Genomic DNA, 26,039 nt, shown 5'->3' with positions numbered 1-26,039 from the left:
GCACTTTTTTTCTTTCTTTCTTTCTTTCTTTTTTTTAGACGTGCTCACACCCACACACCCCACAATGGGCACTCAAACCCATGACCTCAGTGTTGAAACTCACGAGCCATGAGTACGAACCCAACCATGGCCATCACCAGCTGGCCATTCTCACAAGTTCCTTTAAACCGTCATTCTTTTTTCGGTATAACTATGGCCCATTAAATCATTCGACTGGGCTGACAGACCAAGCTGGACCATTCATTATTGGTCTGCATCGATCCTAGCCTGGGCAAACGGGCCTAATTTTAAGCCCAGTCTCGCACTCCGGCCCTATTTACTAGCCCAAGCGTGGGCCCTATAGTTTGACCCATTGGATGGTTTTAAAAACTTGAAAACTCCAACTCTAGACTCAATTTTCATTTGGGTTGGGTCAACTGGCAGACTCGACCTGATTCGACTCAATAAACTTTTTTTTGAGGATGACTCAGTAAACTCAATAGTTAATAACCATATTTAGATTGGTTATCTTTATAAAAGCATTATAAAGTAAGAAGGAAAAAAAAAAAAAAAAAGCCATTAAATGTTACATAATTATCTGAAAGAGGTTCTGGATCATGATATATATAAAGAGCTACCTATCAAGTGATTCAGCCTAAGCCGGGAGTAAGTATCCTTTTTTTCAAATCCCATAGGCCACCACCTGCTCCCTTTCAAGTCAAATATTGAAGGATACAAAGAAGATTAGCATGGCCACTGCACAAGAATGACATGAACAAATCAAGAAATTGTCCAAATTTTAAGTCCAGCTTCATGGCCCAATGGTAGACAGGCTGTTTCAAAGATCATATGATCGAGTGCCCATGTGGTGTGGGTGTGGGGGTTAAAAAAATAAAAAATAAAGCTTGGCTCCCATGCGTTACTCCACCCAAGCCATCAAAGATAGAGGCAAATTGCCTACTGATGCTACTGGATGGTGCTCGGTTGGCCCCACCAGGATGTATTTTATCCACACCATCCATCCATTTTTACAGCTCTGCTTTAGAGCAGGAGCACAAAAATGAGTTAGATAAAATGCACGTGGACCACACTATAGGAGACCGTGGTGATTGAACCCATGCCATTAAAAATTTCTTGAGGGCCACAAGTTTTGGATGAAGCAATGTTTGTTTTTTCCCTTCTTCAAGATCCGTGTGTGACCTAATGGACAAGTTAGATGGCAAATAAATATTACAATGAGCCTTAGGAAGTTTTTAATGGTGAGTCTTGCAGTGAGGTCTGCTAAAGATTTGTATCTGTCTTATTATTGCGCTCATGTCCTACAATGATTTGGAAAAACAGATGTGCATCCAACATATACATCATATTGGTAGTGTCCATCAAAGATAGCCTTATCAATAGGCATGTCAAACATTTATTTATTTATTTATTTATTTTACCCAGTCTCACACCATAATGGAATTTCACCACAATTGATACTCGAACCCATGACCTCGTGTTGAAAGTCCCATGATTCCACCGCTGAGGCGAGAGTAATGATCCATGTCAAACATTTATAAAAAGATTTAAACATTTTAATAAAATCATCCAACAATCCATCTTCAACATGGATATAAGCTTACCTATGAACGTAATTTATTAATTTTTGACACATGACATTTCCTTATTAACCTTAAGAGATAAAAGACCCGTGACACTTTACATGCCTATCACTAAGTATTGCACTGATCCAAAATGCAGGTGCATATGTTGCCATACCCTTTTGGACTACCCATAAGGTTGGTTGCATCAAAACACTGAAGATAAAAGATTGAGGTCCCCGCACATGTACCTATATGGCACACGTGTTCGAGATTCCGGCTAGTCATCAGAAAAATCAACGGTTGACAAAAAAAAAAAAAAAAACCACAACTAAAATTCAACTAAACGCATGGCACACTTCATGAACGAACGAGGACGGGTTGCTAGTCGTCTGTGGTCACCACCCAAAAACGGCCCAGATCTCATCTCTCGCACGTGTTACCACGTCGCGCGAGTATCCACATAAAATTTTACACGCGCGAATCACCTCACTCGCTCCAGTACTTCTCATCTTTGTCCTCCTCTTTCTGAGCCTCCTTCAAACCCTTCTTAAACCTTGCCACGTCATCAACCGCCGCGGCACGGAAGAGCCCCAAATCCACCGCACCAGACACCATGTGATAGCCGCGCACCCTAAGCTCTTCTGGGCTATCGTGCGCCATGGCGAAACCGGCCAAGAATGCGCCCTTCGTCTTCAGCACCTTCTTCTCCGCCCCATGTAATACCTCCCTCACCTTCTTATGCCCTGGGTCCCACAGATACCCCAGGCTCGCGCTCAGATCCAACGGCCCCATCTGGATGCAGTCCACCCCATCAACGGCCGCGATCTCCTCGATCTTCTTCACCGCTTCCTCCGTCTCCACCTGGCACATGATCAGCAGCTCATCCTGGTAATTCTGCAAGTACCCGTCGTCGATCCCGTACTTGGACGCCCGGACGACCGTGTGCGCAGACCCGCGGACGCCCTCGGGCGGGAATCTGCAGTAGGAGACTGCTTTCTTGGCGGATTTTGGGCCGTCGATCATGGGGAACATGATCCCCTGGGGGCCGAGATCAAGGGCCTTCTTGGCCCAGACATCGGAAGATTCCGGAATGCGGAGGATCGCAGGGGTTTGGGTGGCAGCGAGAGCACGCAGGCAGGCAAGGGCGTCCGAGATGCCGCCGGGGCCGTGCTCCATGTCGACGACGGCGAAGTCGTAGCCGGCGTGGCCGGCGATCTCGGCGAGGGTGGGGGAGAAACCGAGGAGGAAGATGCCGTAGAGAGTCTCGCCGGAGGAGAGGCGCGTTTTGAGGGTTTGAGGGAGGGAGGAAGTGGTGGGGTCGGAAGGGAGGAGATCGGTCGGTGAGGATTTGGGGGAGCAGGGATTGAAGGGTGGAGATTGGATTCTGAGGGGGTTGGGGAAATTGGGCTTGGTGTGGAAATGGGGTTTTAGGGTTTTGAGGGAGGGATTGAAGGGAAGGGATGGTTTGGAGAGCGTGGAGAAAAGGGAAATGTTGAAGGTGGAGGCGGCCATTGCAGAGATGATGTCTTTTGCGTTTGAACTCTTTGAACTTTAATGCGAACTGCGGAGGCGGATTGGCTGGTGACCCTACATCAGCAGCTAGCTGATGGAAAAGCTCTGTGGGCCCCACCATAATGGATATGTTTTATCTACACCGTCCATCCATTTTTCGAAATGATTTTAGGGCATGATCTCAAAAATGAGAAAGATCATAAGCTCAAGTGGACCACATTCACCATTCGAAACTTCCTGGGGCCCACAGCAATGTTTATTTGCCGTCCATCCTGCTCATAAAGTCACAATAACCCTTGGGAAAACACAAATATCAGCTTGATTTCAATCCCCACTGTTTCCTATGGTGTGGTCCACTTGAGCTCATGTGCCTCGTTTTTAGCCTAATCCCTGAAAGGATTTGGCAAAATGGATGAACGGCAAGGATTGTACAAATACATCATGGTATGGCCCACAGATCTTTTTCACAGGCTAGAAGGGAAACGGATTGGCTACTCCCCCTGCCACCAGCCCGGGGGCTGGTGGTCGGTCCTCTGTGGGCCCCACCATGATGTATATGTTTCATCCATTCCGTTAATCTATTTTTAGAGATCATTTTAAGTTTAATCCCAAAAATGAGACGGATAGAAATCTCAGGTGGACCACACAACAGGAAAATAATAGTGATTGCATATCCACCATTAAAATCCTCCTGAGGCTCACTGTACTGGTTATTTGACATCCAATCTGTTGGTTAGGTCATGCATGCCCAGATGAAGGTAAAAAACAAAGATCAGCTTGATCCAAAACTTTTATGGCCCCCAAAAGGTTTTTAATGGTAGACGCTCATTCAACACTGTTTCCTGTAATGTGGTCCACTTAGATTGGGATATACCTCATTTTTATTCTCGTCTCATAAAATGATCTGAAAAAATAGATGGACGGCAGGGATGAAACACATATATCATTGTGGGGCCCACAGAGCACCGGCAGGGGGAGTAGCCAATCCGTTCCCGGCTAGAAGGCGGGTGTAGGGATCACCAGCTCACCTATGCGTTAATGCGGTCAATGTGACAGGTGGCGTACGCGGATTGGTCCAATCTCACCGTTGATTTTCAAATAGCCAAGCCCAACAGTTGCATTGATCGCATGATCCGCACCAATAATAATTCGTTAACTTGCAAATTGGAATAACCAATCTGTGACCATTGCAATTTTCATCTCCATGGCATATCCACCGTTGACCTGGTGGGCATCCACCGTTCATAAAGACAAATTGCACTGACCGGAAGATCCCATCCACCCGATCACCGCAAATTTCACCTCAAATTTTAAGATAATCCTATCAAGTTGACCTCTAGAGAATGGCTCATCCATGGTGGGGCCCGTCAGACAGACGCATATCACCAAACCATGGCGGCATTTGCACAAAATCCTCCGGCTTCAAAACGGATGAAATTACACTGATTTAGATGGCTAGCTAGGCTCGTGCTAGGTTTGCACCTTCTTAAAAAAAATAAAATGTGATGACCATCTCCTCCCCTATAACACTGATTTAAAGCTATCCGAACCATCCAAATTGTGGGTTCCATTGTGGATGGAGTATATCCTTAGTGTTACACTGTTCGAGCAATCCTAACCATACAATTAATGACTCACAAATGGATGGTTAAAAGTATAATAGCCAGTGGCCCAAATTCGAATGGAAAAAATTAAAATAATAATAATATATAGATGATTAACATTATTTCCCCAGCATGATGATGATCCGATTATGTTGACCATGATAGATGGATGGTTGAAATAAAATAATGTGTGGTCCAAAATAGAAGTAAAATATCAGAAAGATTGCCCTACAACCTAGCGCTGTGGAAGATGAAGATGGATATGATTGTCTATTGAGGGGATTTCTTGAAATATAAGCCATCCATGTTAGGGTCCACTTGATGGACAGCCCTGATTGATACATCTCTACAGAACTCCAACGGTGGACACATCTCCCCTGTATACTTATTGAGTACTCCACCAGCATTGGCCTGTGGAAACATTAATGAACAATGAGATCTTACAGCACGCCTTATCTGAACCATCCAAATCATGGGCTCTAGTATGGATGGACCAGAATGAAATTTCATTGATTAGAACTTTGCAATCAGTGTGATTTTCGGGCTAAGCTTAATCCATAGTGGGGGCGACAACCCTGGATGATCAAGATCGGTGTGAATGTATGCCACGTGTACGTTGGACGGTTTGCAGCATCCAGCGAGGTGCAAACTGCTGATATGAATCGGGTCCATCCATCTAGTCACCCCTACTGAAGGCAAGTGGTTTAAAATATATGGATGGGATGAACCGACAGAGGAAAATGAAAGAGTTAAAACACCAATGTTCAGAGTTGAAGAGTTAAGAGAGAAGTGTTGCTAAAAAGATATGGTTTTGACGTTGTTGATGTCTTAAATCTGTAAACAAGAGGGTTTATCACTGCAATCAAGAGACCACTTGATGTCACACTTGACGTTATCGAAGGTGTTCAATGCCATCGATAGATCGTCGATGCCATCAACATATCATGGTCCCATCAAGTGCGTGCAAAATTATGTAAGTGCGGGATTTGTTTCCTATTCCGATTGTGATACTATATGGTGTTATATATATAAGGTGTAATCGAAATTTGGGAGAGATGAGAAGAGTTCTAAAGCTTTCTAATTCATTCATCAGGGCTTCAAGGGCATAGCTAGGGCTTGTGAAGTGAATTCAAGACTTAGTCGAACCAATAACACTATTTCTTGTAATTTCTACTTTCATAGTGCATTACTCAGAACTTTGTACGGTGGTTTTTTTCTAAAAGGGTTTTTTCACTTAAAATTTGAATTGTTTATGTTTGAACTTGTTCTGTGATTGATAGTACTTTGCTTGATTTGCTTGATTCATCTCTGTGTGCTTCTACGGTTCCCCAACATTCGAAACATGGGTCATCTGTGATAGGGCCCACTTGATGGGTCCCAATACATCTCTCTCTACCACAGTTACTGTAGAAAGAGAGATCTGCCATCCTACGGTTCCACCAGCTGCATAATGTTGTGTCCCTTTGGTTGACACCGGATGTCGCAGGGAGCCCGTGCAACAAAAAGCTACCGGGCCACCATGATGTGTAAGGCATCCACGCCGTCCATCAGTTATGTTAGGACATGAGCCCAAAAATCAATTCAATCTAAATCTCAAGTGAGCCACACCACCAGAACCTTCCTAAGTCAAAGGTTTTAATGGTGGAGGTTTACATCCTCACTGTTCCCTCTGGTGTGGCCCACTTGAGCTTTGGATCTGTCTAATTTTTGGGTTCTTGTTGTAACATGAGCTGTTGCAACCGGACAGTTTTTGGTCCTGAACCCTTCTCTCATTTTCAGGCATCTGATGGATGGTTAGGATTATCTGATCAGCAGAGACTTTTTTAGCACCTCGTGCATAATGGTGGGGGCCACCTGGTATGTGGTGGATGCTTGTACACAATAAGAAACTTTAGCCTCAGTCAGAGGCCTGCTTGTAAAGAACATATAGAGAGAGGTAGTGAATAATCTTCATAATATCATGTAACTCTTTATGTCATTTGATGGACATGAGAAGGATTTTTTATAACAAGGATGTGAATTTTGAAATTACCTTATGATTCGAGCCAGCATGGGGTCCACCCATGATGCATATGTAGAATCCAAACCGTTAATCAATTGAGTCTGCTCAAATTCACTGTACATCCAAATGATGCTGATGATCCAAAATTTATGTGGGACACACAAGAGCCGCAATCATGCCTAAAACCTATTTGTTCCCAGGTTTTGGTCCACCTGCATTTTTTCCAATGACCTGTGGTTCCTGATTTGTCGCTTTATATCGTGGTACGGCTCTTCGTAAGAAATGGGTTGGGTGGCATGCGCGCTACATGGTGGACCCCATATTCCATCTGAAAGTTTCTATGGTAGGAGTCACCCTCCCCAATGTCTACCATTATTCCCTTTGGTGTGGTGGCCCCTCTGAGTTTAAAGATCAAGCTGGGTTTTGGGATATACACCTAGGGGAGGCACGACCACTGGACAGGTCGGATGGCACTCACACATGCAGTGGGCCCTACACCGATACCATTTGTTCGAATGTATATGATCATTCCTCATCAGAAGATAACAAGGTCTATCCTACAATGTTTCCTTTTAGACCGTCACATTTCATGAAAACAGAACACAAGGAGGATAAATGAAAGAATCATACCCTGTCGCTCCCTTAACTGCAATGGATGGTCAGAACGTTCTCTAATCAACTGGAACTTCAACCTCCATCTTCAAACTCTTCAAACCAGAGCTTTCGAGATTCTGCAAATGACATGTGATGGAGTTTATTTTGTAGCACGATCATGAATTTTACATATTAATGCGCAGTCTCATTCATGGGTGCAGTAAAGGTAACAGTGGCAACCATTACATGTAATGGGGTCGTAAAGGCCATAACGGCCGTAACAGAAAAAATGACCCATGAAGGCCGTTACAGTCCCCGTGACAGCCCATTACACCACCTGTAAAGGCCGTAACAGCCCTATAACAGTCCATTACGGAGCCTATAGGTTTTTTGGATTTTTTTTCAATTTAAAAAAAATGACGGCCGTTAAACCCTGTATCATAAAGGTAACGGTGGTGGCCGTTACGGCCACCGTTACCGTTACAGAATACTTTGGTCTCGTTTGCAATATTAAAAAGGATATTACTCGAAAATATGACTCCGAAAAGTTCAAGGTGTGCTTAACTTCATACATGTACCAAGAATTTTTACATTACTCAGACTGAAGAAAATGCAGTGTACACAGATTTTCATTTCGTATAAGTGTGCCCATATTCAATGATCCAGACCATTGGTTTGTTGGGCCCTAGAGATGGAAGGGCCACACCTAGAGCATCACTTTGATAGGAATAGGATAACCATAACATTTCAATTGTGGCCAGCAAATAGGTGGTTAAGAAGAGATGCTGCAAAAAGCCTCACATTTAACTGAAAAAAGCCAAACATAGGCAGCTACAGTCTTCCAATCTGGGATATTTTTGGGGCATGGCCCATCCATTGTGGGGCTCAAGTTCGACAAACCAATGGTCTGGATTACTGAACCATGGACCTCACTTCCCGAACTGAAAACAAGTATATTGTGCACATCCTCAGATCGAGGATCATATAATTCCTCTTATGCGGTCAAATTGAAGACTTAACCTGAATAAATTCAATGTTTAATTATTATTAAATTAAAATATTAAGAAGGATCTCTCCAAAAAAGAAAAGAAAGAGGCCGCTTTCACTTGGCTTGTGGGAAGGAAGAGGGTGTTGACGATTGATAATCTCCAAAAACAAGCCATGGTCATTCCGAATAAGTGTTGCCTTTGCATGAGAGAGTCGGAATCAATCGACCACCTGTTCATGACCTGCCCATTCTCTGCCAAGATTTGGAAGCATTTTCTTTCCAAATTGCAGATGGCTTGGGTAATGCCGCAATCAGTTTCAGCCCTCTCCTTTGGGCTTGGCAAGGCAGAGGTGTGGTAAAGAAGGTGCGGCCCATTTCGAACCTTCTTTTGCTAGCAATCTGGTGGGCAATTTGAGGCAAGTGAAATAGACGTCATTTCCGGGATCTTGCATGTTCTCTCGACGCGACTTTGTTATCTATTAAAGTTAATGTTCTTGAATGGGCTTATAACTTGAAAATTGACTTACTTTTTGTTAAGTCACTTGTCGGGCTGTAAATTGCTAGTTGCCCTCCTTCCGCTGTATTCTTTCCCCGCTTGTTTGCAAGTGGGTGTGGGTGTGTGTATTAGGAAGGTAATGCAGGGGCATTTTCACGCTAAGCTCGAGTGGGTAGCTTGTGGGATGCGGCGACACACTCGGGTGGGCGGCCCGTGTGAGGTAGGTGACTCGTGAGAGGCAGGCCCCACCCGTGTGAGGCGGGTGGCTCGTGTGAGGCGATACTCATGTGATTTGGGGCCCACAAGGGGGGTTCGGCCGAGGTCCTAACCCATGCGATGTGGGACCTAGGCTATAAGATAAAGGGATTGATTCGTCATGCTCTAACAGTTCAAGCTTTTAGAGCAAGTGGTTAATTGTCCTGCATCAAAGTGATATCAGAGCGGGAGGTCTCAAGTTCGAGACTCCTCACCGGGAGTGATAAATGCAGAGGCATTTTCACACCAGGCTCGAGTGAGGTAGCCTGTGAGATGCGGGGACACACTCGGGGTGGGTGGCCCATGTGAGGCAGGTGGCACGTGTGAGGCGGTACCCATGTGATTTGGGGCCCACGAGGAGGGTTCGGCCGAGGTCCTAACTCATGCAATGTGGGGCCTGGGCTATAAAATAAAGGGATTGATTCGTCATGCTCTAACAGGTCGAGCTTTTAGAGCAAGTGGTTAATTGTCCTACATTAGAAGGGTAATATCTTAAACCTTTTTTTAAAAGATAACAGGAGTTTTATTAAAGAAAGGGAGAGCCAAGCTAGCAACTATAAACAGCAAAACAAGCAACAACATAGCAATTGATGTGCTAGTTAAGAGCATTACATCAATTCATGGAGTTTGGGGGTTCGACTCTCACACCCCACATATTTTTCTTAAGAAAACAATTATTGGTCAAGGTGAGTGATCCAATTCGAGTCAACTCAATGGGTATTTCCAAATTGAGACCGAGTCCCTTACGGTATTGAGGTTCCAGTGAATCAGCTCGAAATCTTGTTGTATTGAGTCAGCCAAGTTTCAAGTCAAGTCGGTGAGTTTTAAACTTATGGTTTAGAGGTGTGGAGGTGATTCTTCTCTCTATTCTGCAGCGCTAGGGGTGAGATGCTTTCACGATCATGTGGGGTTTGTGGAAAGAAGGAAACGTATGATTCAAGTCATGGTTTTTAAATGGGCTGTGCTTAGTCCTATCTTCAACGGGTAGAGTTTCCAGTTGGGTCTTTCCTCTTGCGAGTCTTTTTGTATTTGGGGGAATTCTGTTCAATTAGAGCTGCCTCCTTGTTTTTGTTTCTGGCTCTCCTCTTTTTTTCTTCTTTTTTCTTTTTTGGCTCTTTGAATTCGAGATGATTACTCATCACTGTTTCTGTTTTTTTACAATAATATTTTCAGTTATCATTCAAAAAAAAATTTAAGAGTATTTGAAAATAAGGTGGCATCCATGGAATGTGTTAAAAACAAGAAAAAGGTGACGCCCGAATGTTGGGTGATGGTGAAGCTGGAATTCAAAGATGTTTCTAGGACTGCCCTAGCCATCAATTGGAAGACAATCAGTGTGGACAGATTAAGGGGAAAAAAAAAAAAAAAAAACTAAGCCTTGGTGGAAGCCACCACGGTAGGGATTTTTAAAGCTTAATTTTGATGGGTTTTCACCATTCACTATTCTACTGTGTCCGTCCATGATTGGTGGAATTATGAAAAATGAAAAGGGTGAGATAGTGAATGGCTTTCTCTGATCCCTGTGGAGTTGGTGGGATCTATCAAGGCAGAAACTAGGCACTTCGGGACGGTCTGTGTATCTACTTGAATTCCATCTTGAGTAACTTTATCATCAAACCGGATTCTCGTAGAGCTATTAAGTGGGAAAGGCCTTAATCCCAGGCTTCTAGAAATAAATTTTACTATTTCAGAAATTAGGGCTCTCTATATCTATTAGGAGACTTGCATTCAGTGATACTTTGAAGATTGTGAATGATGTAATTGTAATCGATTCCCTTGTAACAAGTGGGTCACTCCCTTAGTTTCATAGCTTGTTTTGTGGTTTTAATAAATTTTATTAATCTTTTTTTTTTTTTAATAAAAGAAAAGAAAAGAAGTGGTCATAACAGACGTACAACAGTACCTTCATAAAGTCAGCTAAAACCAGCAAAGAATCCTTTGTGTAGCCAGCTTCTTCTAGGACATGGGTCAGAACTTGCTGAGTCAAGTACAAAAATAAATCATTAGTATTGAGACCTGAAATCAAGAATGGTAGAATTACTTGAACCCAATATATTATTTGCATTCCAGATACGTGTGTGAAATATCAGCACACAATTCAAGCAAAACAACAAAACCATGCTAAGATAAACTTCGCGAAATCTAGATTTTCAAGAAAACAAACTCAATGGGAGTTACAATTTCAAAAGAAAGGAATGGAATTTTGAGCTTTGGTAAGCCCACACGCATGTACAAGTCAGCTAATAAGCACACCATCGCATATGCCAGCTTGGAATTCCGGTGGAATATCCAAGCCATCCATCATGTGGACCTCACCATGTAGATGCTACTACCGAGAGATGAAGGTGGCCCACTTGATAAGAGTGCGATGATATTGGAAATAAGTGGGAGAGCTAGAAAACTTTGGCCAATTTTTTCATGACTGTACTTTTGTTCAGCTAATTGGGGCCCACCTGACCACCTGATTCTTGTGATAAGAAATAGATTTTATTTTTTTATTTTTTTTTACACACGCACCCGCCACACACCCACACACGCCGTAGTGGGATTTCAGCACCTATGGGTTATGAACCCAAGACCTCGTGTTGAAACTCTTCAGAGTCTACCACTCAGGCAAGGACTGGAACCCAAATAAGAAATAGATATTGATGCACCCTTTATGAGGAGTTTTGCTTGTTTTAGGGGTAAGTTACTACTTTGTTAGGAGTCACTGCTTGTTTAGGGGTAGTTACTACTTTATGGGGAGTTTATAAAAGGGTTGTGTGTGTGACTCTTTGAAGGCGGCTATTATATTTTGGTTATTGCAATACAAAACCAAGTTTCTTCTCCAAGGTTAGAGCCGTTGGTCTCCCTAGGGTTGAGACTTTATGGTTCCCCATAGATATTTGAGCATGCTATTAGTTATCTCAATTGCCAGATAAATTAGCAGTCCTCTCTAATTTAGAAGACTCTTGGCAATAAATGCATGCAGCATTTGTATGCATATATCCAGCACCCATAAATAGCCATAATGTATTTTGAATCCCATGTTTCTTTGAAACACCTCATCTGTACCTGTGATCATACCTAGAAAATTTAAACCAGGTCTGCTCCTACCATGCAGACTTTTTTACATCGTTTTGATACTAATGGAGGTTCAACTAACAAGCATTTTAGTAAGGTCCAAAGCACATAACTCTTCTTCTTTTTTTTTTGCATACACACCCTCACACGCACACAACACATGGGCACTCGAACTCATGACCTCAGTGTTGAAATACACTGTCTACCACCGAGCCATGGGTTGGAACCCAAAAGCACATCGAACTTTGAAGCAAAAGGCTTCACTAGATAACTTTTTTTTATGAATATTCTACTTATATTCAAAAGAAAACCCTCCAAACGGAAAAAATACAAGACCCTGAAATAGGAAACAACGACATCCACACTTGGGGGGGGGGGGGGGGGGGGATGCCTATCAGCAAGGTGCTGAAACACACTACCAAAAAGAAAAAAATAAATAAATAAATAATGCACCATCTTCTATCATAAATGACCAGCGCAGGCCTGCAGGTCCAGATTTTGTGAGGTTGTCCACTTCTGAGTTGGCCTCTCTAGGCACATGACATGAGTCAAGGACATCCTGAACAAAACATGGTCCGAGCTTCCTCAATAAGATCAGTCGGGTCCAAGAGCTCCACTAAATAACTTGACTAAAAATCCCATGGATCATTTCAAATTTGAAATCAGTACCTTCAACAAACTTTCTTCAAAATCCCTCGGATAATAAAATCCATTGCATGGGCCAAGTCGCTTAAGACTTTCGAATGTCACTCTTCTGAGTGTTTTGCTTCTTCTTCTTCTTCTTCCCTTTTACTCCTTTTGGATTGATGTTTTGTAATGATGTAGTCATCAATTCCTCATCTCGCCTCTTTTTGTTTTCTTTTTTCTTAAAAAAAAAAACACACACACACAACAACAACATTGTTCCACGATTGAAGCTTTACTCACTACCAGACGCTTTGGTTGCATTCTGATGCACACATAAACAAAAAAGAGGAAATGAACAAAACTAACAACAATTCATAGCATTAACAATAAGGAATAGCCCTCAAATTGCAGTTTCATTCAAATTCCAGCTTGAAAGTAATGTAATGTCAATTTGGAACTCATGCTTTAGTACAAACGATACAAAAGGAAATTACAATTGGACTAGTTCCAATTTATTAGACTAATAATTGTAATTCAACTGATAGCATATCCAAACACACCGTCATTATTGTTTATAACTGGTGACTTCTATAATTTAATGGACTACACAACCACTTCACCTTTGCTATGCAAAATAATCCAAGTAATGAAAATAAAATTCCAAATATATACATTGCATTTTGCATTCTGATTTTCAATGTACTAGTCGACATGGCACATGCAATGCAAATGGAGGGGAGAGAGAGAGAGAGAGCGAGAGAGAGAGAGATGTTATCTCGATGCAAAGAAATTAATATGATAAATAGAGAAATATAAATTAAATACCAGATAATGCGATAAGAAATTTTAAGAATAGGTTGGAAGGCATGCACCTGGATCGAAAGTCTGAAAGAATGTTTAAATCAAAATCACATGCAATATATTTAGTGGAGGCGTGGATCCATGTCGCTTTCCTGAAGACTAACGACCCGTTGGATGGTTTGAACGTACTATCCAAACCTCCAGCAACGAAAGTCTTTGGGATAGAACCACTTCTCGGTGGTTTATGCTCAGAATATCCCTTTTTTATTATAGGAATTTTCATTTTAAAAATAAAAAATAAAAAGTAAATTAAAAAAAAAAAACTTTCTTTTAAAACCAATTGCCTTTTTTTTCCTCCTTTTTTTTTGGTTTTTCCGCATTACCATTTATAGGAAATTCAAACGGTGACGTGGCAGACACCTGGCGCAGAGGTGTCGGCCAACATATACTTTCGTTGGGCCAAATATTCGACCAAACCATACTCTCCGAAAAACTTGGTCAAACAGATAACTCCGGAAAACTGGGTCAAAAGCTTGAGGTTAAGCTAAAGGAAAAATAAAAATAAAAGATATATAATTTAAAAATCTAGCTAAAACCAACAATTCCCCATTAATTTTAAATCAACAAAAAATATGCGAGCATCTGATCTTCCGTGCATAAACAAAGGTGTCTCATGGACTTGAACCTTGCTTTAGTGAGAGGTTATCCTTTACCACAGACTTAGTGGACCAAGTTTTCAAAACTAAGCCGTTTATTAGTAAGATTAGAACCTTACACACACGTTTGATCACCACCTCTCTGGTGAAAATAATGTCAAGCACTTTTATAACCTCTGAATTCTTTATTTCAAATTATAAATTTGCAGATCCTTTAATTCAGATTTATAACCTGCGGATTCTTTATTTCATATTATAAATCTACATATCCTTTATTTTAGATTAATATCCTTTATTTTAGATTATAAATCTGAAGATCCTTTATTTCAGATTCTAATTATGCAGATCCATTCCTTTATATTATTTCAAGATTAACCAGTTATACATATTTTTCAAGCCCTTTTACGTATTCATTAATCTGTCAAGATTCAATCAATTTATTCGATCTGATAAATCTAATAGGAACTAATTTCACCTAATTGGATTTTCACTATTATTCTGCAATTACTGATTTGGACCAAGAAATTAATTAATCTTCAAAGAGAGAGAGAGAGAGAGAGAGAGAGAGAGAGAGAAGGAATCCTTCTTTGTATCTAATGTCCGCCTCTAAGAGTCACTCCCTATCCTCTGTGACAATTGATCTGTTTGATGGATCAAACTTTAAAAGGTGGGAGAAGAGAAATGAATTTCTATTGAGAAAAGAGAAACTTCTATATATCTTAAAGGAGGAACCGAATACCAACCTAATGGAACCCTATCGATCTTGGAAAATTAAGAAATGGAAAGAAGATGATGATCTTTATAAAGATTATATTTTAAATTGCATGACAAACCCTATGTTTGATCTTTACTGTGATCACAAATCATCTAAGGATCTCTAGAATGCTCTCACAAAAAAATACCGCAATGAAGAGGTTGGATCTAAAAAATATGCGATAAATCGTTTTAACCGATACATGATGGTTGACGGAAAATCTATTGTAGCGCAAACAAAAGAAATCCAACTTCTCTTTAATGAGGTATTACAAGAAGGCATTAAAGTCGATCAACAATACTTGATAGCATCAATTATAGATAAGTTACCACCCCTTTGGAAGGAATTTCAGAAGGACCTTAGAAGGAAAACTGATAGTTTTACGATGGAGAAACTTATTGTGGACATACGTATTGAAGAAGAGGCTCGTCTTCAAGATCATAAAGATGATAGTCGTCCTAAAGTCTACAACGTTGATACCAAAATTCAACATCCAAAAAGACCTAATAATCCTAACAACAAATCAAATCATGACCTGAAAAAACCCTACACAAATTTCAAAAAAACTAGGGCTAAATTGGGATGTTTTGTGTGTGGTATTCCAGGCCATTTAGCTAGGAACTACAGACATCGTAAAGGAAAAGTTAAAGCTTATATAGTGGAAGCAAATAAAGTTGATAAAGCTAATGAAGAGGAACTGGTGGCTATGATCACGGAAACATACGTTGTCGATGTGAAAGAAGGATGGTGGCTCGACTCAGGAGCTACAAGACATGTTGAGTTGCGTATTTGTTGGATATGCAATAAACAGTAAAGCTTATAGATTTTTAACTTTAGGTGACTTTACGATTATAGAATCTAGAGATGCAGACTTCTTTAAGGGAACATTTCCTTTTAAATTAGAAATTAGTGGGGGTGAACCTCTAGATCCAAAGACTAGATTGGTTGAATGGTCAAGTCCAGCAAAATCCATAGATCCTAATGCTTTACCTAGGGTAAGTAAAAGACCAAGGGTATCTAAGGATTTTGGACCTGATTTTTATTATTACAACGTAGAGAGTGACACCGTATCATTCCGGGAGGCTTTGTCATCTCACGATGCTTCCTTTTGGAAGGAGGCTGTAGATTTAGAGATGGACTCCATATTAGCTAATCATACTTGAAATCTAGTTGACTTACCCGATGGTTTTAAACCTCTCGGTTGTAAGTGGATTTTTAGAAAGAAACTTTGACTTGATGGATCCATAGATAAGTATAAGGCCAGGTTAGTAGCCAAGGGTTATAGACAGAAGGAAGGAATAGATTTCTTTGATACCTATTCACCCGTTTCTAGAATTACATCTATCAGAGTGTTAATCGCAATAGCATCTTTACATAACTTAATCATACATCAAATAGATATTAAAACTGCATTTTTACACGGAAAATCCCTGTATGGTTTGAAGCAGACTCCTAAACAGTGGCATGCTAAATTTGACTCTATTTTAAGAGATGACGGTTTTAAAATAAATGAAGTAGATAAATGTATATATTATAAGAACAATGAAGCATTAAGTGTCATTATATGTTTATATGTTGATGATCTTCTAATATTTGGATCAAACTACACCATCACAAATCAAACCAAAATATGCTTATCGTTTGAAATGAAAGACCTACGAGAGGCTAATGTGATCCTTGAGATCACAATTATTAGAAAGAACAATGAAATACTTCTTTCTCAAGCTCATTATATTGAATTCATTCTAAAAAAGTATAACATGTCAGATTGCAAACCCGTTTGTACTCCTTATGATCCTAGTGTATGCTAATATCCCAATAAAGGAACAAGTGTAAATCAAAATGAATATGCTAGTGTCATTGGTAGTTTGATTTGTACTGGACCGGATATAGCTTATGTTGTACGGAAACTAAGTACGTTTACTAGTAATCCCAACAATGATCATTGGGAAGCCATACGAAGAGTCTTGAAATACTTGAAAAAAACTCAGCACTATGGTTTACATTACGGTAGACATCCAGCAGTATTAGAAGGATATTCTGATGTTGATTGGAATTCTATTTCTGATGGTTGTAAAGCAACCAGTGGATACATCTTCGTAATTGGAGGAGCCGTAACATGGAAATCTAAGAACCAATTTATTATTTCTGACTCTACCATGGAGTCTGAACTTATAGCTTTAACCTCCGCTGCAGAAGAAGCCGAGTGGTTGAGAAATATATTGTATGATATTTTGTTTTGGAGTAAACCCATAGCTTCGGTAAAACTAAATTGTGATAGTAATGCAACTATCAGACGAGCAAATAATACATAATATAATGAGAAAAGAAGACTCATAAGTCGAAAACATAGCAGGATTAGAGAATTACTCAAAGGAGTAATCTCTATAAACGAAATCAGATTGCCAGACAATTTGGTGGATCCTTTAACTAAAGGCCTTGCAAGAGAAAAAATCTACAACACTGCGAGAGGAATAGTTCTCAAGCCAATTGAGTGAATTGCATGTAATTGTTACCCAACATTTATGACTGGAGACTCCAGAAAACAGGTTCAATGGGAAAAACGAGTTACATAGTAGTTCTCAGAGGTACTAAATTGAAGAAACTGAGTTTCTTGACCCATTCTTATTAAGAATCAGTACTACTTGTGAATATTTAGAGGATGAGGTTAGACCTCTTAACGAGTTCTATACTCCTTATGGATGGGACGCATGGTCACAAATGCGTCCTTAATAGACTCACCGACATGAGTGTGAAGGTTTGGCCGCCTTCTATGAGAATCTGGCTAACTCTCTAGAGCACTAATGAACAAGGTATCCCGTATCGGTATCGGTTGGCGTAACGGTGCCCTCCGACACCGATATGGATACGGGGGTGTAACGGCGATACGGGGGTGTAACAGCCCGTAACAGTGCAATTTTATTTTTTTTGCCAAAAAAATATGAAAAAATATGGATTAAATCCGGAATATTCTAAGCATTCCAAATATGCATTCATTTATAAATTAGAACAAGTTTATGGTGGTGTAACAGTCCACTCTTTGGTGAGAAGTTGTATCGGACTGTCTGATGAATTTATAAACCAGATAACCTGAATTTGACTACAAAATTCATATATTTAATTTTCTAAATATCTAATTGATATACTTAACAATTTGATACCATTTCTCCCAATAGTTCTTTAAAAAAATGAAATTAAATTCAGGTTGATGGCGCTGCCAATTTGAGGCTGACTTGGAGGACCAATCCATGCCCCAAATCAGCCTCAAATTCATGCAATTTATTGGCATTATCTCACTAATGAATTGGTGGACATTTATTGGATAGTGAATCAAGAAAAAAATCAAAATGCCCTATTTTAAAAAATAAGTGTCCACAAATTAACAATTAAAATTATTCAAACAAATTGATTTTGGCACTGTGAGTTAGCAATTACATTCCATAATTTAATTGGTAAATTTTAAGTTAATACATGTCTTGTGAATAATTTTTTAAGGGCCCGAATTAAGTGGGACTTGGATTGTGAAGTGTAGTACACTAGTGTCAAAGTTTTTTGGGCCCCACCCGTGATGAATGTGTTATATCCACACCGTCCATCCATTTTACCAAATAATTTTAGGCACAAGCCCAAAAATGAGGCAGATCCAAAGCTCAGGTGGACTGCACCATAAGAAACAACAATAATTAAACGTCCACCATTAAAAATTTATTGGGGGCTACAAAAGTTTTAGATCAAGCTGACATGTGTGTTTTCCCTTCATCCACGTCAGTGTGACCCTATTAACAGGTTAGATGGAAAATAAACATTACAGTGGACTCTCAGAAATTTTTAATGATGAGCATTCTATAACCACTGTTTCCTATGTTGTGGTCCACCTGAGATTTGGATCTTACTAATTTTTTGGATCATGACCTAAAATGATGTGGCAAAATAGATGGACGGCATGAATAAAATACATATATCATGGTGGGGCCCACATGGCACGTGTACCATTTATGAACTTGTGTGATAAAAGCGCACTGTGTACCCAGTCCATTCATTTGACGTCAATAATTCCTGTGGGTCTAATTATGAGGTATGTGTTATATCTAAACTGTCCATTCATTTGACGAGCTCGTCTTAAGGCTTGACACGAAAAATAGTATAGATCTAATTATCAAGTGGACCACACTACAAAAAGCAATGGGGGATTGAACGTCTACCGTTGAAACCCTTTTTGGGATCACAAAAGTTTTGGATCAATATGAAATTTGTTTTTCCTCTTCATTCTGGTCTTTTTAACCTTACGAACAGATTGGATGGAAAATAAACGTTATGGTGAGCCTACGAATTGTCTAACGGTGAAAATCATTATCTCCACTGTTATTTTTGGTGTGGTCCAGACGATCTTTGGATATGGGTAACGATCTGAAATGATCTCTAAAAATAGATGAATGGTGTCGATATAATAAATACATCACTGTGAAGCCCATGTAACTTTGATCTCCTTTGAACCGTTCGTACAACTCGGAGCTCGAGAAGTGTTAGCGCTCGTCTTAGCTTGACACGTACCTACAGCAGCTATACAGCTGGTGTGTGGTACACCAGCAAATCCGCTTCTCCGATACGAGAAGAAAAAAGAGGGAAAGAAGAGGGAAACCGAAAAGAAAAGGAGGGAAAGAAGAGGGAGAGGGAGAGGGAGGGAGAGAGAGAGAGAGAGAGAGAGAGAGAAGAAGAAGAAGAAGAAGAAGGCGCAGCCGCAGCCGCAGCAGTCCAGAGGAAGAGGAAGAAGAAGAAGAAAAGAAAGAAAAAAGAATAAAGAATAAAGGTATGTTTTTTTTTTTCCCCTATTTTCTTTAGCCGTAACAGCCGTTATGGGCCGTAACGGCCGTTATGGTCACAAAATCGGGGAGGTGCCCGTTTCGACCCCGTATCGCGTAACGGTAACCACCGTTACCATTACGTAACGGCCGATACGGCCGTATTGTAACCGATTTGGGATACCCCACTCATGAAAGTGGGATGAGAACATGGCTTTAAAAGTGCTTCACATTATTTTCACCAGAGAGGTGGTGATCAAACGTGTGTGTGAGGTTTTAATCTTACCAATAAACAGCTTAGTTTTGAAAAGCTTGGTCCACTAAGTCTGTGGTAAAGGATAACCTCTCACTAAAGCAAGGTTCAAGTCCATGAGACACCTTTGTTTATGCATGGAAGATCAGATGCTCGCATATCTTTTGTTGATTTAAAAATGGTGGGGGATTGGTAGTTTTAGCTAGATTTTAAAATTATATATCTTTTATTTTTATTTTTCCTTTAGCTTAACCTCAAAGCTTTTGACCGAGTCTTCCGGAGTTTATTTGTTTGATCGAGTTTTCCGGAGATTATGGTTTAGCCAAATATTTGGCCCAACGAAAGTATACATTGGCCGAGACCTCTGCGCCAGGTGTCCGCCACATCACCGTCTAAATTTCCTATAAATGGTAATGTGGAAAAACCAAGAAAATCGGAGGGGGAAAAAAAGGCAATTGGTTTTAAAAGAAAGTTTTTTTAAAACGAAAATTCCTATAATAAAAAGAGAATATTTTGAGCATCAACCACCGAGAAGTGGTTGTATCCAAAAGACTTTCATTGCAGGAGATTTGGATAGTACGTTCAGACCATCCAACGGGTCGAATAGTCTTTAAGAAAGCAACATGGATCCGCGCCTGCACTAAATATATTGCATGTGATTTTGATTTAAATGTTCTTTCAGACTTTCAATCCAGGTGCCTTCCTTCCAACTTAATCTTAAAATTTCTTATTACATTATTTGGTATTTAATTTATATTTCTCTATTTATCATATTGATTTCTTTGCATCGAGATAACAAGAGAGAGAGAGAGAGAGAGAGAGAGAGAGGAAGTGATTTGCAAGTGTGGTAGAAAGGAGAGGAAAATGGTTGTGAAATGTCTCTTTGATGGGGGGGGCTTGCTACAGTACATCTTGACATATTGTTATTTTTACATTGAGACTAGTTATTGAATATGAGACCATGTCTCAATGATCCAATCCATATATATGATTGGCCTCATTGTGGAGTAGGTAAAAATAATAATAAATAAATAAAAACTCACATTATAATATGTCAACCCTTAGATCAGTTAACTCTTTTCATTTGTGAATATGGACCGTCTCCTTTAAACATTCTTTTGTGGGCCATCGGGCCATCCATAGGGTCTTCCAATCTTGAAGATTGCTTTGGTTATCAACCATGCATTGCATGGCCCGTCAAACAAATAGTATGGAATATGGATAATTGCAAAATGGCTCTGGATCCAAGTGCTACAGTCTTTAAGTAAATAATGGCAGTAAGTCAGGAGGATCTCTCAAATAATAACAATAATAAGTTGGGAGGTATATATGAGGATGAACTTGGCCCATGTTCGGTGGGTTTCAGTGGGCAGGTAAAATCTCCAACATCCTCTCGTCCTATAGGGAGCAGACAAAATCCAAACCACAAGTTGTGAAATGCACATTTGGACTTACTTTAAATTACAAAAATACCCTTTACCTTGGCTAAAATACCTTCCCACATTCTCAAAAAATGCAAAGTTTTAGCCATCTCAAAAATTAGTTGGGCACATTTTTTTTTCCCCAACGACACACGTTATGTAGTAGAGATTAGAATTATCTAAGCTAAACAAGATAATGCGTAATAGAGGGAATACAAAATAATGGGTTGTGAGTTGGCAACCTTGAAAAGATCCCATGGCAAGGTCAAAAAACATCGCAACAACTATTATAATAATAGCAGTCAATCTCCATCATATTAGGTAACAAAAAACGTCTGTTGAGTTACTGCCATTTTTTTTTCCTAATAACAGCTGTTATTTTCTTATTAACAATTGTTATATAATGGAATAATCCATTGTGAGTAAAAGCCATTTTTGAAACCATAATAGCATTATGTTACAATTATAATGCTGTTATCGGTAAAAAAATCAGTTGTTATTTCACATGGGGCTGGACATTTTCCATTTTGCCCATTTTTTGGTCTCACAATGACCATTACACGTGGTAATGCCAGTCAGTTAATATGTGATCATAACTCCATTTTCCAAACCTTCTATGCTTACTAATTCAAAGAAGCCACAAAATAAAAGCAGAGGAAAAGAGATGAATTAGGCCAATTGAAATGAGACCAACCTGCCTCTGCTGTTCAGAGATGAAGGATCCCGTCAAATCCCTCAATACATCTAACACATCATTGAAGGTAACCTTCCCATTGCAGTCTGAATCATAAACCTTGAAGATGACTACAAAAAACAAACATCAAACATTAAAATGGGAAAAAAAAATGCAAGTGAAGAGAATTAGATGTGAAACTCTTTGAACACAAGTTTTAAGTAAATAGACAGTTACGTTCAATTTTCTGCTGAAGACTCGCATGAGAACTGAATGCAGACAAGAATGCCACAAATTCCTTGAAGTTCAACCCATCAAGCATCCTTAGCAATCTCTGCGAATACAACAATAATCACCAAACTCAGTGACAGCAGCTGTAACTTTTTTCAGTGGCAATGATATAAGGGGACCAACATGCATCACAATCTAGAACGTCCATCTAATAGGTCATATGTTGGTCTGTGTGTGCACGTGTGGCCCATATGGCCTTAGAAATTCCCTCCTGGTTGTTTGTTCACACACCCCAAAACCATCGAATGAGATAAGGATACCACCAGGCATCATGAGACCAAAAAATCAGAGATTTAAGGGTGGTTTCTCCTGGTTTGTGGAATGGAAAAATTCGAACGTTGATTTTTCTTTTTTTTCTTTTTTTCTTTTTATAGGACAACAAGGTGTCCCCACTCCTTTTAAGGTGAGACTATTCCCTGCGGATGCACGAAATCACCTGCCAACCATGTGCATCGGGTAATCCACGGGGAGGGGAATCAAACTCGTTGATGCCTATGTATTGCAACCAATGAAAGCATAAAAATCAAGAGAGGAAACAGAAAGATCAAAACATCCATTCACAAAGTTTGTTGAGAAATCCAACCCCACCCCATGATCCATAGCCTAATGGTATCTCCCTCATCTCTATGGTGATTCACCGAATACTAGTGTGCTCACTCACCTTCCTAGGTTTTCCTGGGCTATATTCTTTACATCATGGCCCAAAAGTCACATTGATCAGATGATCATGAGCATCAACCAATGGACTTCTTGCCTATTAAATGTGCACACCCTTGCCCTTTTCACCTACGACCACCATTAGCACTTTTACTGATAGGAAGTTAGGATTGTGTAGTCAACGTGGTTTTGGCCCTGACCGATCAGCGGAGGAGCCCATTGTATGGAAGTTAGTATTAGAACACAAAAAACAACACTTTATGGTGGGTAAGCAGGCGGGCTCCACCTTTCCATCACCCAGATCATTCCTCTAGCGGGCCACATCATGAAAATCCCCATAATAGAATGTTAGCCCCACAATTCAGGAACTTTTTCCCATAGTATATGTATGACTGGGTAAACCATCCATTTAATTCCCCAATCTAACACTAAAGATGACCTACCGTACAAGATTTTCACAAATGTGTCCCATCAACAACAGCGCCCACCAGATAGGTGGTCTAGATCAATGAAAGGTGGGACCCATGCTACAACCGATCACACATAATCATCATCATCATCATCTAGGCCTTATCCCAACTAATTGGGGTCGACTACATGAATCCTTTTCTGTCATTCCAGTCTATCAAGGGTCATAACTTCAATTAGACCATAGGTCATCAAGTCTTTCTTACTACCCCCATCCACATCCTCTTGGTCCTTTCCCTTGCCCTTTTTTAGATCCTTCAATTTGTACCATCTCACTCCTAACCATGGTGTGCCAAAAAGGCCGTTACGGGGCCGTAAAGGCCGTTACCTAAAGGTAACGGTGGCAACCATTACACGTTACAGGGTCGTAATGGCCGCAACATCCGTTATGGAAAAAATGACCCGTAATTACCATTAACGGCACGTTACGTCCCCTATAAAAGCCATAATAGCCCTGTAATGGTCTATTACGGGACATATATAGGTTTTTCATACTTTTTAATTAAGATTACGGGGCAGATACAAGTTTTTTGGGGGGTTTTTCAATAAATTAAAAAGAGAGACAGTAATGGCCGTTATGGGGCTGTAACAGCCGTTATGCCCTGTATCATAAAGGTAACGGTGGTGGCTGTTACGGCCACCGTTACCGTTACGGAACACCTTGCTCCTAACTGGTGCAATTCTTGGTCCCATACTACAATTGATCAACAGATAATAATACCATCGATTTTCAAGGACACATTTGCATCATCAACAACAACTTCTTCTCTCTTTTTTTTTTGAGACAGAGAACAACAACAAATACAATACTTACCACAGCTACAATGAAAATAACTAAAACAACATTAACAACAGCAGCAGCAAGAGAGTAGATTCCATGCCTTTCGAGGCAGGTCATTCTGAATACATGGCATATGAGGAAAAGATCGGAACTGTCTATTCCGTGCTTCCAATAGTGACTGTGCCATTGTCCAAAAATCAAAGTGTTAAGGGGTTGTTTGGATGCCTGTAACTCTGTAAGTTTTTAAGTCGTAAGAGAGCTGTGAGTCACTTACAAGGAAGTGACTTCTTAACCCCCAGCCCCATGAAGTTTCCTAGCAGTTTTGCCTATAAGTGACTTACATGTTGTGACTTACAGCTGAATTTCCTCCCCAAACACCACCTGCAAATGACTTACTTGTCACTTACCACTTACAGATCTTGCAGGCATCCAAACGATGCCCAAGACAATTCTAGCCCTTGTTGGCATACACATGGATACCAAGAGACAAAAACCAGCAACAGCTCCTATAAAGTGAGAAAAGGCCCATTTATCATATGGTGAAGATAGCCTAATCAAAGAATATTTTTTGGTTTACGGTTAATCAACAGCTCAGTCCATAGGATGTCTGGTTCATAAAATAAATAAAACATTTTTTCTTTTTTTAGATCAGTATGATCCAAGTGGGAAAAAGTAAGATTTCTATTAGGTGACCACACATGATCATCGGTTTTGATCTGACCATTGGATTATTCAGATTGAGCGATCCGGTGGCCCTCACTACAGTTGTGATTGATACATATAGGTTTAAGGGAGGACGCTCGAACCATGGTCTCTATACACGGTTATTCAAACAAATATGAAAAACTACAATGTATAGACTTGAGAGGGGAGAATTGTGATAGGTAACCTTCTCCAGCCCTCTTTTTCTATAAATAGATATCTTGGCCCCCTCACCAACATAGACATAAAACCCTAGTCCCACTCAGAGGTTTTTATAAAGGTGTAAGGTGCGAAACATCGAGCATCCTCTCTCAACGACTTCGGGCATCGGGAATGTCTTCCCAAATGGGTATGCAATTAAGATTTCAGTTTGCAATCTCCATTACTCATGCATAGGCAATCCACTTATTTCGCTATTCAGATAACAATCATCACACACATGTAAGGGACACAATTTGGATGCACGAAAATGCTGCACTCCAGAGGCAGGCAATTCGTTCTCCAACAACCACCACCATATCAACAACAACAACAATAATGACCTGAGAGAGAGGATTGACAGCGAATTCCGGTACGGACAAAAACTCGTCGGCCGAGATGAATCCGCCGCCATTCCGATCGAGCTGGCAGAACCTCTGGTACAGCGATACAATCTCTTGCTGCGTAACTGATGCCGAATAAAATCACAGTAGAGTTATAAGTGGGAAAAATGAGAAATGGAGAAAATGCTAGGGCAGAAACGTACAAGTGTGATTGCAGTGCTCTTGAACTTCTTCAATGTCGTATTGAGTAAGCATCGACGACGTGTTTCCCATTTTCTCCTCCTTTCCTCTTATTACTGTTCCGTCCTTCACTGGAGAATGGAAAACTGTAGGTATTTGCAGGGGCTTTATGGGAAAAAAGGGCAAAGGGGAGAGGAATTCGATTGGGATGAAATGTTCTGGACAAGCCCTGAATTCCACCATTAAAGCTTGAGATCGGAAGGTTGGGGAATGCCGTTTGCATGTGGTGGGGCCCACTGCGCAGAAGGCTATGCGCTTGCTTCGAACGCGAATATCCTAGAGCACGGGAGTAGGATTG

The 26,039-nt window shown here is 40.4% G+C and overlaps 2 protein-coding genes and 1 pseudogene across 4 annotated transcripts; 1 reads left to right on the top strand and 2 right to left on the bottom strand.

Annotated features, from left to right (window-relative positions):
* The first annotated feature begins 670 nt into the window (after positions 1-670).
* LOC131217696 (U6 spliceosomal RNA) lies at positions 671-781 on the top strand (annotated as a pseudogene).
* Positions 782-1,592: 811 nt separating this feature from the next.
* On the bottom strand, positions 1,593-3,367 carry LOC131217046 (uncharacterized). Its single transcript, XM_058211745.1, has one exon. The coding sequence runs from the start codon at positions 3,072-3,074 to the stop codon at positions 2,049-2,051; it is 1,026 nt and encodes a 341-aa protein (XP_058067728.1). The 5' UTR covers positions 3,075-3,367; the 3' UTR covers positions 1,593-2,048.
* A 1,210-nt stretch (positions 3,368-4,577) lies between these two features.
* Positions 4,578-26,039, bottom strand: LOC131217047 (uncharacterized). 3 transcript variants are annotated; one of them, XM_058211747.1, is made up of 7 exons: positions 25,705-26,039; positions 25,502-25,626; positions 22,298-22,394; positions 22,082-22,191; positions 10,917-10,991; positions 7,311-7,411; positions 4,578-5,089 (listed from the first exon to the last, which is right to left on the bottom strand). In XM_058211747.1, the coding sequence occupies exons 1-6, from the start codon at positions 25,922-25,924 to the stop codon at positions 7,352-7,354; spliced, it is 687 nt and encodes a 228-aa protein (XP_058067730.1). In that variant the 5' UTR covers positions 25,925-26,039; the 3' UTR covers positions 4,578-5,089; positions 7,311-7,351. The 3 variants fall into 3 exon arrangements, with proteins under 3 accessions (XP_058067730.1, XP_058067731.1, XP_058067729.1); XM_058211748.1 differs by lacking the exon at positions 4,578-5,089 and adding an exon at positions 6,619-6,794; XM_058211746.1 differs by lacking the exon at positions 4,578-5,089 and having other exon boundaries at positions 7,080-7,411; positions 25,705-26,038.

The sequence above is a fragment of the Magnolia sinica genome, chromosome 10 (assembly GCF_029962835.1).
Source record: "Magnolia sinica isolate HGM2019 chromosome 10, MsV1, whole genome shotgun sequence".
Taxonomy (NCBI): domain Eukaryota; kingdom Viridiplantae; phylum Streptophyta; class Magnoliopsida; order Magnoliales; family Magnoliaceae; genus Magnolia; species Magnolia sinica.
This window is presented reverse-complemented; position numbering and strand designations above follow the sequence as displayed.